At 41.5% G+C, this 17,476-nt stretch overlaps 1 protein-coding gene across 7 annotated transcripts in view; it reads right to left on the reverse strand.

Annotated features, from left to right (window-relative positions):
* Positions 1–1,262: 1,262 nt before the first annotated feature.
* LOC115582977 (calmodulin-binding transcription activator 1-like) overlaps positions 1,263–17,476 on the reverse strand; it is a 57,940-nt gene continuing 41,726 nt past the window's right edge. For 2 of the 7 annotated variants that reach the window (XM_030419274.1, XM_030419280.1), the window contains exons 11-21: positions 12,405–12,553; positions 11,139–11,323; positions 10,982–11,060; positions 10,622–10,889; positions 9,365–9,897; positions 8,455–8,603; positions 8,105–8,351; positions 7,897–7,965; positions 6,929–7,074; positions 6,609–6,680; positions 5,830–6,458 (exon numbers count right to left, since the gene is read on the reverse strand). In XM_030419274.1, the coding sequence (XP_030275134.1) occupies positions 6,380–6,458; positions 6,609–6,680; positions 6,929–7,074; positions 7,897–7,965; positions 8,105–8,351; positions 8,455–8,603; positions 9,365–9,897; positions 10,622–10,889; positions 10,982–11,060; positions 11,139–11,323; positions 12,405–12,553 (1,976 nt within the window). In that variant the 3' untranslated portion in view covers positions 5,830–6,379. The other 5 variants (XM_030419279.1, XM_030419278.1, XM_030419277.1 and 2 more) reach the window with 5 other exon arrangements.

Below are 17,476 nucleotides of genomic sequence, written 5' to 3' on the forward strand. Positions count from 1 at the left end.
CTGCTATCTTGCACAGATGTTTTAGTTTTTTGATAGTTATGAAGGAAAATAAACGTTCAGAGTAAATAAAAGGTTATTGTCTGATCATTTATCAAGGGCTACTTTCTAAAGCACGCATAATTATCACGCACACCACTCCACATTTTGTGTATGTGTTAGTGAATGCTTCATCCTGTCCACTGTGTGTGTGTGTGTGTGTGTTGCTTTTGTTTATATTTATAACACTGCTGTAAAAAAAAAAAAGTCTGATAAAATCATATTCATAATCACCTCAACAGTTGTAATGAGTATCCCAGTCTTAGATGGACAGCCTCTATCCCTGGTTTCCATGTTTGTATTGTATTATAGACCACAAACATTATAGCAATAAAACGTGTAAAATATCACAATACATAGAAGTTAAAGCAAAAGAGTCATATAAATGACGTTTATAGATCTTTTCATGACTGTTGCTTACACAAAAATGTACCAATAAGATTTTATTAAAAACTTGTAATCTGCTTCCACGGATATCCCACAAACCCATAGGCACAAAGGTGTGCTTACGGTGCAAATACATATTCATACTGTTGGCATACACAAAAAAGCTTAATCTCTCTTTTGATCAGGGTTTAAATTGAGGTTTATATGTGAATTTAGGCTTAAAATAAATCTTTTTCATGAATGTTGCCGACTCAATTATTCATAAATAAGATTATATTGAAAATTTGTAATCTGCTTCCATGGACGACCCCTTAAACTCATAAGCACAAACGTGTATTTATGGAGCAAATACATATTCATAATGTTGGCTTTAACAGTATGGCTTAATCCCTCTTTTGATCAGGGTTTAGATTGAGCCTGTCTTCTCAGTTCTGGCCTGCCTGTTCAATCGACCGTCCACAGACTTCACAATGTCATGGTTGCAAGAATTTACCTGAATTAACATTTTTGTTTGAGTACATTAAAAAGTAACAATCCTGCCACTCTACAACTTTGAAAGTTATCTACTTTAATCACCTCATCCAGGTTCACTTCCACTGCTGCACTCCAATCTCAAAATGCCAGTCAGTCCTGTAAATGGAACATTTTAATCCAGAAATATAAGATGTCAGAATAAGGGCAAGTCACTATACCAAACCGTTTATTTTCTGTTATTTTCAGGACACTGTCGTGTTTATTTGTAGAGATTTCACCCTGCAGCCTAAACAGACAGCATGCTTGACAAGACAGACTGAACGTTTCTCTTGCAGAAATAAAAATCAGGCAAAAGAAAAAATAAGTTAAAGTGCAAATTTTCTTTTTATTCTGATTTCATTTTACAGCAGAAATTATGTAAAGCATTCAGAAGACATTTTCCACATATAAGGGCAATATTCAAAACACTTTGCATGGCCTCAGCAACAAAATATTCTTTTTAAAAACATCAACAATTTAGTGATGCCTGTGCATGCACGTTTGTAAAACAAACAAAGTAAAAACTAGGCTACAAAAAATAAAATAAAAGAGGAATGAAGGACTGAGATAGAGGATGGAGAACACAACAGCAGGCAGGGTGGGAATACAGCAGGAAATGAGAGAGAGAGAGAGAGAAAGAGACAGAGAGAGAGAGAGAGAGAGAGAGAGAGAGAGAGAGAGAGAGGGAAGACGGGGTGAAAGAAGAGGAAGGCAAGGAGAGGTCTAGCCATAGATTATCTATAAGGGTCTACCATTCTAGCATGCAATGTGGTGTCTGGCCACGCCCTCTCAAAACAAGGCCTGAAAGGTTATACCATTCATTTTTAGGCGGACTTATGAGAACAGAGGCCATCTCTGTGCATGTCTACCAGCTGTCTACTATGGCAATATTTCTTTATTTATTTATTTTTTACTTCTTCTTCTAATCTACATACTTTTTTTTTTTTTTTACAGTCACCATCCTCTCCAAAATACATGAACATATTGATGGATTTTCTGCAATCTGTGTATCTAGTTTGGTGTGTGTGTGTGTGTGTCCTTATAAGCGCAAGCATTTGGCTGTTGGAGTGTGTGGATATTTGTCTGTGTGTGCGTACGATACATATAAAGTCCAGAGAGTCCAGAGCAGTGTTCCTTGTGACTTCAGTTGTGCTGATGTGAGAGGAGGGGCAGTTTAAGAGGAGGTTCAGATGATACTGTAGCATGAATGCTCCTGACAGCGCTGTCCTGACCGTGGCTGTCTCTCAGTGTGATGAAAATTCAGAAAAGACGTGAAACACACATAATAGAGATCTTCCAATTGTAAATCTTATAATATACTATCTCTTACAGCTTGTTTTAATTATGAAAATTGAGGCGACACATGGCCGCTGCCTATTTTTGCATTATTTAAGAATCGTTTGTATTAAGAATCTTGTGCGTTTAAGACAAGAGCAAGTGTATAAATAGAAATTCGTACTCGCTTTGAATTTAGTTTATATTCAAACAAAATCCTATAAAATACGAGATCTGGACCTTTATTTTTTTCATCTTGTAGAAAAAGTGATGCTTGGATGAAGATCACGTTTGTTGCTTCACAACATGAGACTGGAATAATCAGAGGGTTTAGTTTTAGGATAAGTGCATGAACAACTGGAGTATCCCTAACATACACAAATATGTGCACACACATACGCACGCACGAATGTACACAGTCAGCAGTAGTGGTACGTCATTACACTCGTCACATACTCCACACTCCACATACCATCTCCCTGTTCTTCAACCCTGAGTAAAATCTAAGGGAGAGATTTAGTTGTTCCCAAAGACATAAGCACAGAGAGAAAGAGTGTGGCTTTTTTTTTGTTGTGTTAACTGAACGTGTACATTCGTGCATGTATGTGTTTACGTGTGTGAGAAAGTGAGTGTAAGAGAAAGACAGAAAGAAAGAAAGAAAGAAAGAAAGAAAGAAAGAAAGTGTGTATGACAGCTATTTTGTCCTCTGGAAAAAATTTTTGCCTTCTCTTAAAAGCTGCATGAACATTTTTTGAGGAAAGACAGACAAAGTGAGAAAAAACACATCTTTGTCCCAGCAGCGACACCGGGACGTCGAAATAGACTCGTTGACAGTGCCTTTCATACACAGGCGCTGAATTCTATGGTTTTTCTTCTTCTAATACTGCAAAACTGACACACAAGTGGGGGCATAAAGTGATACTGTAATTACTGGTATGTCTCATAGAGCAACACGCAGCATCAATCAGGCCATGAGCATCCATTCATACCACTGACAAATTAGAGCTTTTAACTTAGACTCGGATCAAGTTCAACACTGTCATTTTTAACACACAATTTAGGAAAAAAGAACAGGGAAACTGTTTTGGAGGACATACAATAGATATTTCCTGATATTAGCTTGCACTTTTCTGTTATTGAGCAGGCACTTTCTAAACAGAGCTTTCCAGAAGTCTAAAGTACACGTCGTACAATTAATGGCAGTGACAATGAGGACAAGAGAGAAATTAATCAAATGATATGTTAAAAAAAAAAGGTAGGGAGGAGACATTCTGTTTGAAGATGAAGAGCTTTGACTGGAGGCCAGGCTGGATCCGCTGTAGGTGTGATTAATGGTCTTAATAAAAGCTAGTTATGTTGCTGAAGCACAACCACATTGTAAAGAATGTAGCGCCCTTTTCCCTTTTTTTTTTTTTTTTTTGGATCATCATTCATTGCATTCATATTAAAACAAGCGTCATCGTCTTCGTCACCATTAGTGTCATTTTCATACTTGCATCATCACCACCATCGTCATCATCTACACGTATGTCTGCCCTAAACAAACCTCAGAACTTGTAGGTCTACGGTTGAGCTAGAACTAGATCTCTTCTACTGTTTATTGTCTGTGTGTGTTGCCTCTGTGGATCTAACTGATATCTTTAGGGTGTTGGATTTTCCCCCAACGTAACATATTGTTAGGCAAAAATAGCATTCATAATAATTGGCACTACTGGCAAAAAGGGTTTAATTTTGCTAGCCAAGAAACAAAAGCACAAAGTGTAAATGTTTTGTCTGAATGATCATTGTTTCAGCTAACTTTGTTTTTCCCACTTATAATTCTAACATTAGATTTTTCAGTTGCATGCTTTAACAAAATGTTCTTTTCAGTAACACTTATACTGGATACTCTTAAAGTGAAGCAGTTAAAATCCTCTCACAGTCCATAGCCACTAACATGTTCTTTTTGCTGTTTCTTTGTCTTAAATCTCATGCACATTACTCCGTTTGTAATATCTACATTATTTACAAGCAATACAGCCATCCTGTGTACCCAGGTCTCTGTCTTAAGTTCTCATTATGGGAGTAAAATAATTTATAATCTTAAATACAGTCCTCTTATGAAAAAGTTTCAGGGTCCCCGTATCCCCTTACCTCGTCAGTTTATATACAGGAATATGCAATAGTCCAAAATATGGATTTGATCGCCCATATGGGCTAATATGGGGACCAGTGCCCTGGATAGGGGCAGGTATAGGACCCATGTCCTGTACAGAGCAAGCATAGAGACCTCTCAGAGTCAAGAAGAAGTCAAGGCAATGGTATGTGACTCTCTCCTCAAAACCACAGTTAGGATTTAGAGGTTCACGCAAAGAACAAACTAACAGAGACATTTAACCATTGGAACATGTCATATTTTACCACACAAGGGGGGAAAAACCAGTCTCAAGCTGAACCACTCTTGAGCCAATTAAATAAATAATTAGACCCTTAAATAAATAGTAAAAAAAAAAGCACCCAAAATAAGTCATTTGTCCTTACACAGTTCACATTACACAGGGCAAGGATAAGTTGATGAGGACGTAAGTGAGACACAACTACACATAGAAATACAAAAGAAACAACACTAAAGCAGTTTGGCAAGCATGCAGGAGCTCGTAGCTCAAACACATGCATTGAATTGAACAAACACGGACACACCACGTCAGGCGAGCAAAGTGCTGCCTCTGAGAACAACTCCATACAAAGTCCATGTAACAAATTAAGACATCGTTATTCAGACCCCAACCCTTATCTAACAATGCCCCTCTTACATTCAAGTGCAGTTCCTCCCCTTTTGATCGGGTGACTGATTAATAGGTTTGTAAGCCTGTGAGTCAGAGTGGTTGGTGTTTTTGTGATATCAGCTGAATGACTTGCCACTATAGCTCTTCGGGATGATGGAGAGGAGGAATAAGCGAAAAAATCTTGCATGCAAATGCAACATAGAAGTGAGTTTTTTGGTTTATGTTTTCTTATTCTTTCATGGATCGCTGTTTGGATACAAAACGCAAAAAAGTTTTGTATATTTTTCTGTATGTCAATGTAGCCTTCATCCGGAGCCAGCTGTTCATCTTAGGAGCCTTTCTGCACATCCAGTCGCTGCTGGATGTCAGCGTCCTTCCTTGCGTCCTCTTGTCTGACTCGTCGACTCGCTCTTGCAAAGAAACATACCCATGAAGAGTGCAAAGAATGCCATGAGGTTAATGTGATGGCCTCCCAGTGAAACTGTGGAGGAGGATCAGTGCTGTGGGCAGAGCCAGGTCCCTGGGCTCTACCCAGCAGTCTGTCTGTCTGAGCTGCCATGATGGACACCTATCCTGTCCTCAGTCTGTCTGGGAAGAGTTTTTTTTGTTCCCCTCTTGGGATAAGAGGGGAGAGAGGGTGAGAGAGAATGAGGGAGGAGGGGAAGGAAGGGGGCAGGAGAAGAGGTTGGGGAATGTTAAAGGGAAGGAGTTTTTGGAGGATGGATGGAAGGGAAAGGGAGGAGATGGAGGAGAGGAGGGTTTATCGATTGCTCACAGGCTGAGGGGGCTGTGTGTGGGGCCTGGCGGTGGGCTCTCAGGACCCCTTGCCTTTCTCTGCTCTCTGGCCCTGGGGAAAAAAAACACACACAAATTAGACACAAACTCAGAGAGGGGTATACATATATGTGTGTGTTACTGTGCATGTCTTTTTCCACTTTCATATCCAAAGGTCATACTCAGAGCAAAACCAAAACGTATTACCAAACCCTTTAAAATTCCCGCCCAGTACACACACACACACACACGCACACACACACACACACACACACACACACACACACACACACACACACACACACACACACACACACACACCATCCTGTTATCCTCCCCACCTATCAAGGCACAAATAAAAAAATAGACTGGCAGGCCAAGCAAGACACTTAAAGTCCCCTACTGATGTCAGTCAGAACATGCCCCCATGAAGACCATATGCAAGAACCGCTCCTCTATCTATCTGTCAATCATGCACGAGTACCGACATCATTCAGCAGTCCTCGGAGAGAGACAGAGAGAGAGAGAGACAGGGAGCTAGGGAGGGAAGAGGAGCGACAAGAGAGAGAGGGAAGGGTGATATTCCAGGATCTCCTCTCCCCCTCCCTCCGCTGACATGCAAACAGGCATCAGCCACCGGGAGAGAGGGTGAGAGAGGAGAGAGAAGGACGACTCACCCGTTTCAGAGGCCTATGGTCCATCAAGGGGCTTCACAGGAACAGTAAAACAACACCAACTATTAGCACCAGTGTAGTGACTGCATGTGTGGCAGTGGGCTCTAAGTGTGTGTGGCTAATGTGTATGGTTGTGTGACCTTGGTTGTGTGTGCAAGGGTGTGTGAAGAGTGTTATGACTCACCTGTGGCGGCATCTGAGCAGGAACCTAAGGATCTTGCGAGCAGCCTGGTTCTGTTTTTTTGTTAGGAGGCTGCTGTAGGTGAAGACACAGGAGTAAGAAAAAACATGTACATAATTATGTTCTTTTTGTGTGTGTGTGTGTGTGTGTGTGAGGACACTATGGAGATATGAGAACATTTTGCCCATCATACACAATTGAAGGGCTGTTTGAAAGTTGAAATTGGATATTTGAAAGACTTGCTTGAAAGGGTGAGGTTTATGTCCACGAGGGTCCTCACAAGTGTAGCAGTGTGTGTGTGTTTGTGTATGTAAGTAAACTACCTGAGGGAGTGTCTATAGGAGCGGTAGTATTGCTGGATGAGGACCGCTGCTCTACGACTTTGTTGGAACTTCCTCTGCTCATGGAAACTCCGAAAACGACTCTGGATCAGGATGGCTGCCAGGGTCATCCTCTTATAAAGTGCATACTGAGAAAGAAGACAGCAGCATGTTGTAAAGCCTATAACCATTACAACAACCACACATGTGACATACTGTAGCTGTACCCTAGTTTGTAATGTTGCATCATGACTACACCTGATTGCTACAGATAAAAACAAATTACTAAGACAAGTGAGATAAACTTAGGAGATAAACTCAATAATACACTGAAAATGCAGCCAAACGAGTAAACTCAACTCATAAATATTTGAGCTTTTCTCCCGTGAATTTCCAGTGCGCAATTGAGTATACAATCCTACCCTAATCTGATATGTGTGTGTCCTTTTAAAAATGTTTGCAAAACTATCATGTTCTCAAGAGCTCAGAGTCTGCTAGACCAGCTTGGGAAACCTGTAGTAGCACATTTTAAAGTGACAAGAAAATACAAATTTTTCACTCTGCGTCCTCAAATCATGACTAATCCCACCTTAAGGACTTGTAATTGTTTTTTTCAACAACAAAGTGCAATAAAACTAACTCAAGTGTGAATAAAATTGTCTACCACAAACAACATTAATGAAGTGAACAACTTCAATATGGAGCCAATAGTAAACTGACATAATTAAGCATTATGGCTCCATTATGGATTACTACACAAGAGCTATTGGAGAGATATAAAAAAAACATTCATATCATTAAAAGGAAATAAGCCACTCAACTAACTTCTAATTCACAAGAAGAATTTGGCACAAATCAGAGAGAAAGTAAGGGAGCAAATCTGTTGATGCTATTACTTCTGAATATCTAATTCAGTGATGGACTGTGTGATGGCTCGACATAATAGCAGGCAGCTTGTTGTTAACCCTTACCTGCTTGTATCTTTTATAGCAGCGCTGAATCACTGCTGCAATCTCTTTGCGTTGTTCCTGAATGGGACCCTGAGGATGGAGACAAGTCTTTTGTAAATTATTTTTAAGCCTGTGTGATAAGTTATAGAAATACAGAGGGAGATAATCATTTTACAATCTCTGGGGAAAACTTTGAATTATTTTGCGTGTGAGCAGAGGCCATGCATACCTTGTGTTTTCTGAGGGAGTGCAGAGCATGCCTGATGGTCTCATACAGCTCTCCCTGTTCTGCCTCTGTCATGGCTAGACAGGACGAGTCAGTTTTCAACCTCTCCTCCTTCATAGCTGCACAGAGGAAGGAGCTCCAGTCAAAGGGGGAGGACAGGGCTTGCTTAGCCTGAGGACTCTGCTGATCCTCAGGCCCTGAGAGAGAGTTTGGTTTGGGGCTAGAGGTCTGGGGCTTGGAGTTCAGAAACCTGGAGAAAAGCAGAGAGCAAAAAGTAGTTTTATAGCACAAAAAGCACAAAAATATTTGATGGGTGAACTAAATGCGGTGAATTCAGGAATTCTTTGACTCACCTCTCCACCTCACCGAGGTAACCAGACAGCAATCTGACATCACTGCTGATCCCCAACCTCCTGGGCTCTGTTTCAGTCTCCATAGCCTCCTGCTTGAGCCTACCGGTTGAAGCCTCCATGATGTGATCAGCTAGCATCGTAATGTCCATCTACAAGACATGCAGTGCAGGTTACTTACACATTTATAACACCTGTTAGCCTTAAAATGAACAAGAATCCTTTTATTTTTGACCTGTTTCCATGCTTATAAAGATGACACCAAATCTATGAACTGAATGGGTACTAATGACTACTTCCAAGTTCAAGGAGGGAAGGGAAAAAAAAATTGTTTTTCTTAAATTCCTGCACATAACCCAAGTCCATTATGATTATCACTTTGTTTGTGTAAGTTTATGTTGTGTGGTTTGCCCTGTACGATCACATTATTCTGGTTAACTCATGGGAGTGTTTGGCCAGAGTCTTGACCAAAACAACAAACTTGAATCATGTAATACATCTTTTATCCTCTCGTCATGTGGTCAACTGTTTTGCCTGATGTGACATATTTCTAACAGTTAAATGGGCTTGAACTGTCTCTTTATCCAATTTACTTTCATAAAAGAGAATACAGTCTTTTTGTGGTGGCCTATTATCTTAAGATTTTAAAGGTAGTCAAAAATATCGATAATTTGATTCACTCTAACACTATGTGTTTAAAACAAATGATACAATATCTGCATTTGAAAGTATCCAAAGTACCAAGGCTATAAAAATCAAACAGTGTGCCCTTTTTTACCCTTACATGTAAGTGACATAAACATGGCACACATGCAAACAAGCTTTACACTTTCATTCATATACAGTACAAAATCTTCGGTTTTGGCTCATGAACAAAATAAAAACTGCCCCTAACAAACTGCCCCCCCCCCACCTGCAAGTCCTCTGTGTTATCCTGATAGGTCAGCAGCTCTGTCTCCTCTCCCCTGTCAGACAGCACTCTTTGGCGCAGGTGAATGGCCAGTCGTTCTTTTCCTAGAATCCTCCTGGCTAAGCTACGCTGCCCCAGAGTCTGTCTCAGACTCCACCTAGCGCCCCCTCCAGACCTCCCTATCCTGGCCTGCAGGTGGGAGAATGGAGCGCTGGGGAGCTGAGGCCGGTTCGGGCTGGAGCTGGCAGGAGGTGCGTTTGGACAGCTGAGGTTGGAGGGTTGAGTTTGTAGGGTGTGGGGGGGGAGAGAGCGTTGAGGGTTAGGGCTGGGGGACGAGCTGAGGATGGAGTTGAGGGTGTTGGTGGCAGGGGTGGGGTTAGCTAGCTGTTGCTGGGTGTCTGGGTTGGGTTTGAGTCTCTTGGCTGGGGGTGGGCCTCCCTGTTCTCCCTGGGTTCTCTGTTGGGCTCCGTGTCCTGCTTGACTCCAGCTCTGGTTCTGGTGGTCTGGTTGGTTCTCTGCCCTGGTTCTCCTCAGCTCTGTTGAAACAAAGATGGTGGAATATGAGAGCAAGACTATTGATAACAACTTTGATTACTACTACGCTAACTCACTGAAGGATGAATTTTCCCCAAACAAAAAAATTACCTACTGACATCTAGAAATAGCTAGCAATGGTGATCAATTTCAGACTGCCCACTGAGATGTGTGTGGATAAAGAGACACTGCTCTTGAGTTTTTTTCAAACATAATTTTTCAAGGAATAGTTTGCATTTTGGGAAATACACACTTTGCTTTCTTGCCCAAAGTTAGAACAGAGGATTGATGCCACTCTCATATATGTCTTGGAATTATGTAATTTAAGCTCATTTTAGCTCAGCATGAAATCTAGAAACAGGGATCTGTCTGCAGGTAACACAATCCACCTACCTACCACCACCTCTAAAGCTCACTATTTGACACTTTATATATTGTTTGTTTAATCTATGTAGAACCCAAATTATTAAACATCGGGTTGCTGTTTTATTAGAGTTTAAATGAATTAATTGGTGAGCTTTGGAGGTGTTAGATGGCAGATTATGTTATCTTTGGACAGAGTCATGGTAGCTATTTCCAGTCTTTATGCTGAGCTAAGCTAATCAGCTGCAGATGTTTTTAAGAACCTCTGTGAGTGGGAGACGTATTTTATATGAACTGATTCTTTAACATTAGATGAATCTTTCCCTGAGAGTTATAAACCACAAGAATAGCAGGCTTTCCCACCTGTGCTAGGGTTGGGGGAAGGGCTGTTGCTTATTCCACTGGTCTGTGATTCCCCTCTCCACCGGTCCATCCAAGTGTCAGCAGGTTGGCCCTGAGCTTGAGGAGTCTGTTGCAGCTGCTCTAAGAGCTCAGCCAATCGAGTGTGTCCCCGGGATCGGGCGATGTTGAGCGGCAAGCGTCCCAGCGAATCAGGAATAGCCAGAGCTCTTGGGTCCCACTGGTACAGCACCAATGCGGCCTCAGTATGGCCCAAAGCACATGCCCACATCTATGGTGACCAGAGGAACTCATAGATCACACATAGGCACAGAAGTAAAGACACATACTGCAAACAACATTGAGAAAATATTGATCACTCACCAGTGGAGTGCAGGAGAAGTGGTCCACATTGAGTGGATCCACCTCAAGCTCGAGGTCAATACTGTCGGCGTGCTTTGTGCTGTAAGACAGCAAAAGTGAAATTAACTGACACAGTCTATGTGTGCACAATGGTGTGTCACATTTGTGTGTTACTTACCGCCAGCGAATGAGTGTCTGAATGAGGCCTGCATAGCCCTGAGCTGCAGCAAGATGCAGTAAGGTCATTCCTCTGGAGTTCTTACTGTGGACGAGCTGATTAGATGAAGCCCAGCATGGCTGAGACATCATCTTCTCACACACCACCACCACACGGCCCTCGAATGAACCCTGATCTGGAGAAATCTGGAGGATTGGAGAGACAAAAAGGAGCAGAGTGACTCTTTGAGTTAGAGGAGTGTGAACATTTTTTTTCAAGGTCACAAAGATTGTTTTACTAAGAAGTGTAGTGTTAGACACATCACAGAGCCTCTGACTCCTCGAGAGTCTTAGGTTGTTATATAATTAACACATTAATCAGGGGGGTGACCTAATAATAGAAACACCATGACAAGATAATGAAATCCATTTTAATATAGGGGTGGGACATTTCAAAGCATCTTATGATTTGATCCAGATTAAGAGGGCTACGATACAGTTATAAAATGATTATCAATGCATCTTGATGCACCAACATATTTGATTCCTACACATGATTTACTTTTCTACACTGTGGGATTACTTGCCACTTTAAAACATAGTGTATACAATACATCTGTATTGATCCATAATCAAAGTAAACAGATTAATTTACTTTTATTAAGTTTGCTTACACCCAGCCATCCTCACCAAATCTCAAAACTCAATAGTGGCAAAGCTTAGAACACAACGCATGTTTAGTTTCATTACATTTCACCTTCCAATCTGTTCAGCCAGGTCTTGTTACAATGTTACAAGCATTCATAATGTCGAGGGACATAATGTATTCAATTTCCATTCAATTACTGAAATTTCTGTCTGTTTTTGAAACATAATCTTTCAAAAGAGAATTGTGGTGTCCAGCAACAAGTCTATGTGAGGCCTACTATATATTGGTTACATTTGTTATCAAGACTATGTCAGAATAATACAACACTTCTCTGAATCTAAAGTTACAGGCTATTGCGTTGATGACTGTATTGTGTTGCACATATTTTGGTATTATTGAATAAACTGATGTGAAGTTTAGAGAGTCCCAAACATTCTGGAAAAGCCTGACCTGTGGTGGGAGTTTTAAACCATTGGACCATCATCAAGAAGTCTTCAAATTTAATCTAAATGAATCAACACGGATTTAAAGACTTTTGATTTAATTATAACTAAAGACATTTTTGTTTTGTTTCATGTGGTTAACCTGCACTGCTCACTTTCAGATTTACCCACATTAAATAAACTTTTTCTGCCTTACTTGAGACTGCTGATCAGTGGCTCCTCCTCCTTCCACTCCACCGCCCTTGGTTGCCATGGTTTCAGAGTTGGGGTTCTGATTGGTTATCTCAGCCATCCTCTGTTCCATCTGCTCCAGACGCTCCAAGATGGACATCCTAAACTGGGTATCTACCGAAATGAAGGTTGGACACATGGAGCTGTAACCATTTGCTAGTTGTTTGTTGCATTTAAGAAAATCAATATTATGTTTCAGTAAATCCTACTTAGAGAGGCTTAGAGAGAGAGGCTCTTCTCTGTGGGGCTCAATACTAGAGAATAAATCAGGACCCAAATCCAATAAATCCCCCCACCAACAATGGGAATTTGGAAACCAAATAAACTGTGTGCATTTGTGTCTTTGTGCAAGAGTACACACTTATCAACAAATATAGGTTTTGTGTGTTTCATGGCTGCGTGTGAATGTGACCCTTTGTTTCATTGCTGCTGCAGTTCTGCTGCAGTGCACATTATGTCATCCCACCTGCTGCTCTCTCACTCAGTCTCTCTGTTTTTCTCTCCTCTCATTTCACTCCTATTTTTCTTTCTGCTGCCTGCAGCACACAAACTGAGCTGAAAAGGTGGAGCCATGAGAGCGACACAAGGGTTCAGGCTCCTCCCTCTTCACTCTGCCAATCACAAGGAGAGCAGAAACGCAGCTTCTTTAAATATAAAGCAAAACACTCCACTGTTAGAGCTGCTAAACACGTTAGAAATAGCTGTCCTCGCCCGTCTCTACTGCAAAGTAAGGTAGATTTGTGGTTACAAAATAAACATGTGATGCCCACAAACACACCGCATTTGAAAATAGAAATGGCTGACTCAGAAGACCTGACTCCCATTATAATAACTTAACTAATTGATGTTTTTAATTCTCATTATAAATTGACAAATATTCATTGCAATTAGGGACATTTTACAGGCAGGAAACGGTCAAGTAATTACCCTCCTTAACTGACAAGTAAATTAATTGAATTTGAAATGTGTTTGTAAAATGACTTCCAAACTGGCTTTCAAAATCATTTATCTACCTGCAACACATATGAGTCTAGATGCTGCAAGGCTCATGTTATGAAGGATGAAGAGGAATACAAGACAGGCCACTCGAAACTCCTTCTTTAAAAATACTTTTCGGAATTAATTAAAAGAAAATGAATGCATTCATCATCAATAACTAGCTATTATATCTTTGCTAATAGTATTTTACCCAAACAATTTAAATGCAAATGTAATACATTATTTTAGAAAGAGTGAACAGTGTATTCATGAAGTAAATGGATTATTATCGATTAAGAAAACACTTAACATAAATATATAAATAAAATATATAAATATAATAAATATTCTGGTGGGGAAACTCTACTTTATATAAAGGCGGAGCCGCCTTGTTGTACAGATCACTACTCTCGAATGAAAATTTAAGTGCTGTTAAAATTTTGTTTCATGATTACTTATGGTTGTGAGCTGGGTACCAGGCTGACCAGCTTTGTATTAACATGTTTTCCCCCCAATAATGCTTTGTTTCCATTGATTATCATCCAATAAATTAGGTTCTGCACATGTTCCAACAGAATACACAATACTCCGCTTTAAAATGCAGAAAAATTAGTCAAGCTTTTGTTTGTAAAGGTTACAATAAATAATGGAGTTGCATTACATATATTAATGTAAACTGGACATAGTATGCTGAGTTTAAGGGTCTTGGGGAGTGCATTTCTGAAAATAGAAGTATAAAACCCTGTTTGGCTCCAGAGAAAGTTGCCAGTGATCTGACATATTTGAGTTGCATTGTGGGACATGTAGGTGCTAGGGTTGAAAAACAAGAATGTGTGGAATAAAGGCAACTTCTCTGATTCTACTGTATCCACAGTGAGTCCAACAGTGTTATAGCAGTGGGCCTCTTTTCCAAACTGTGTGCCTACATTACCCACAATGCACTTATCCACCTAATGACCTCACTGGAGAAAACTTATCTGATTACATGCAGCTTCCACTGAAGCCACAAAAGGCTTTATACTACTCTTTTGCACATATGCAGCAGTACTCGCCAAGACTTGTAAATACACTTTACTGTGTAAGTAGGTGGCGTTTAACCTTTAAGTCAAATCAGCGCTTAAATTTCTAATGTGGATTTTCATAATAATTTTAAATGTGTTTGACTCACAAAGTTGTTGAGTCAAAGTTAGTGGAAATCACACACACACACACACACACACACACAGGGTTCACATTGAGAAACTTTCAGTAGTACACATGAAAAATATACAGATGAAGAACAAATCAATTCAGTCTTGATCACCAACAAGCCCACATGTCTGTGCCTACAGGCCTGTTATTACCTGGGCCTCTACAGGAGCCACATTAGCATTTGTTGTTATGTAGAGTTCAGTGGCGCTGTCCACTCGTGTTGGTGCTGAAAACGGATCAGATCGACCGATAAGACTAAACAAGCTTCTTGTTAGAGTCAGGTCTGCAGCATGGAGCGAGCGACATCAACATCTAGCGTGCAAACAACGTGAGGACTTGTGGCATTTCTTCACAACCTCTTTGTCTGACATCGAGAGATGCTGAACTACCACATGTCCCACAAACATTTAGACGTGAAATGCTGTTAAAGGCTTTACAGCTACGAGCTCGACATTTAAGACAACACACATTTATGTCCATCTACAGCAACATGACACAAAAACGCAACAACAACACACACACGCGAACGCCAACAAATCAGCGCGTTGTGAAGTTATCATCGGTTTAAAATCAAATCAGCTACGAACCCAAACTGCGACTCTCTCTATCTGCTGCTCTCTTTGTTCCCGCTTCTGCTCAACCACGTTAGTTTGAAGTGTGCGGCTCACACATCGCTACTCCGAGCGAGCAAAACACAACTAAGTGCAAGGGGGGAGGGGGGAGAGAGAGAGAGAGACAGAGAGCGAGAGGGAGAGAGAGAGAGGGGGAGAGAGAGAGAGAGAGAGGCGTCTCCACGTTGTGTCTGGCGGAGCAGACACGCTTCAAATCGGCCCGCCAGACTCGGAGCTGCGGGAGGCTCGGTCGTCACCGGTACAATAATAGACTGCACACAAGCTCAGTTGGAACAATGACATGTGACAAAGTCGTGTGCTGACGCATATTTATCTCTGTCTATTTCTGCCAGGCCGCGAGGCTTTGCTGCGCTTTTGAAGCCAAACAAAGGGCTTGAGCGAAAAATAACCAAGCGCAGATCCATGTCTCGGTATCATCGCTGAAAGTCAAAGCCAGAGCCTATATATAGCGCCTGTGAGGCTGCACAGCACGATGCCAGCGGTGCCCAACATTTTGACTGTCAAGTGGACCGCGATTGTGCCAGTGATGTCCTTGCCCTTCACTCCAGCGCGAACAGCCAGCCCGCTGTGACTGTGGAGAGCCGCATTGCCGCATTGCGCAACGCAGCAGAGACGGGGGCGAACACAGAGTAACCCAGGACATGCCTCGCTGAGGAGACCCGCGTGTTTCCCAGCTGCAGCTGCATCAGGAGATTTATTTACACACTGAAGATAAGCCCCTTGGTGCTTTGCGGATATCTGCAACCAGCCCCCAGAGCTGACTCGAAGAACATTTAATAGTCTTCTAACAGCTCAAAGTATGTTCTGATCTGATTAACATACACAGCTCTGGCGAAATGATGCTATAGATGAAATGGATTCCTCTGCAACAGCAAACACTCACAGTCGGCTCCATAATACCAAACTGTGCCCTAAAGAAGTCCAACAAGACAAAGACTGAAGCCTCCATGGCTGAAGGTGAAGTGTAGGTTTACACTCACCTTTCACAGAACAGGTGTCAAAACTTTTTTAGGATAACTTTATCCGTCCCCTTCAGGAAACTCTTTTTTTTTTCTCTGCTTGTAATTTTAAACACACACAAACACTCAGGTCTGAGCAAACACAGAAACCTACACTTAAGATTCACGGAGAGAGGTGTCAGAGCGATGGGTCTGCCGCATAGCGCAGCCCCCCAAGCAGTGAGGGGTGAGGCGCCGCACTCAAGGAACTTCAGCAGTGACCTGGAGGTGAACTGGCACCTCTCCAGCTACAAGTACATGCTCCATGTCCATGCTTGACTTGAAGCAGCCACCCTCTGATCCCTGGGTCCCACGTGACTGCACTACTGCCAAGCTCAAAGGGTAAGTTCACACAAATATGAAAATTCGGTAATTATCTGCCCAGCTTCATGCCGATGGAAATGTTTGGTGAAGTTTCAGCGTTGCAGTTTTCTCTTGAACAACTTGGATGGATTTGATAGAACTTGAATTTATTTAAAAAGGCATTATTTACACCTTCTGCGTGTGGTCCAGCCTGAGCTTCAAGGTGAACTCATCCCTCAAATTCTTAAATGGTAAATAGACAGCCTTTTTATTTAGTGCCTTTGTGGTCTTACCATCTAAAGTGCTATACAAAACAATCAGGAAAATCTTCAGGAATACAGTTCGGAGTATACTGGAGCACACGGCGTAAGGCAACAAACTTTATTAAATGACTAATGTTTCGACAATGTGTGCCTTGTCTTCAGAGCTGTGCTTTATGACACAAGTTGATGCATTCACACACACATTCATAAACTGATGGCAGAAGCCACCTGCTCATAGGAGATAACCATTCACACACACACACACACACACACACACACACACACACACACCAATATAACAGCCTCAGGGAGAAATTTAGGGTTTGGGATCTTGCCCAAGGACACTTCGTAGACCACATCAAACCAGCGACCTTTCGATTAGTGGACGACTGCTCCACAACCTGAGCCACAGCCTCTTGAATTAATCAGCATGTAGGCTTAGAGCATCAATAGATTAACAAAAGAAAACAGCTGCATCAAGGCTCAGAATAACATAATTAAAAATATTGTGCAGGCATGACATCATACTGGTTAGTACATCTTTAGACAAGATATCTCATAAAACAACAAGGCATGACAACCCAATGACTGTGTGCACAAACACACACACACACACACACACACTCAGGTTTCTAAGTTTTAGCTGACCCGGCCGTACAAAAAAATATGAAA

The sequence above is a fragment of the Sparus aurata genome, chromosome 6 (assembly GCF_900880675.1).
Source record: "Sparus aurata chromosome 6, fSpaAur1.1, whole genome shotgun sequence".
NCBI classification, from domain to species: Eukaryota; Metazoa; Chordata; class Actinopteri; order Spariformes; family Sparidae; genus Sparus; species Sparus aurata.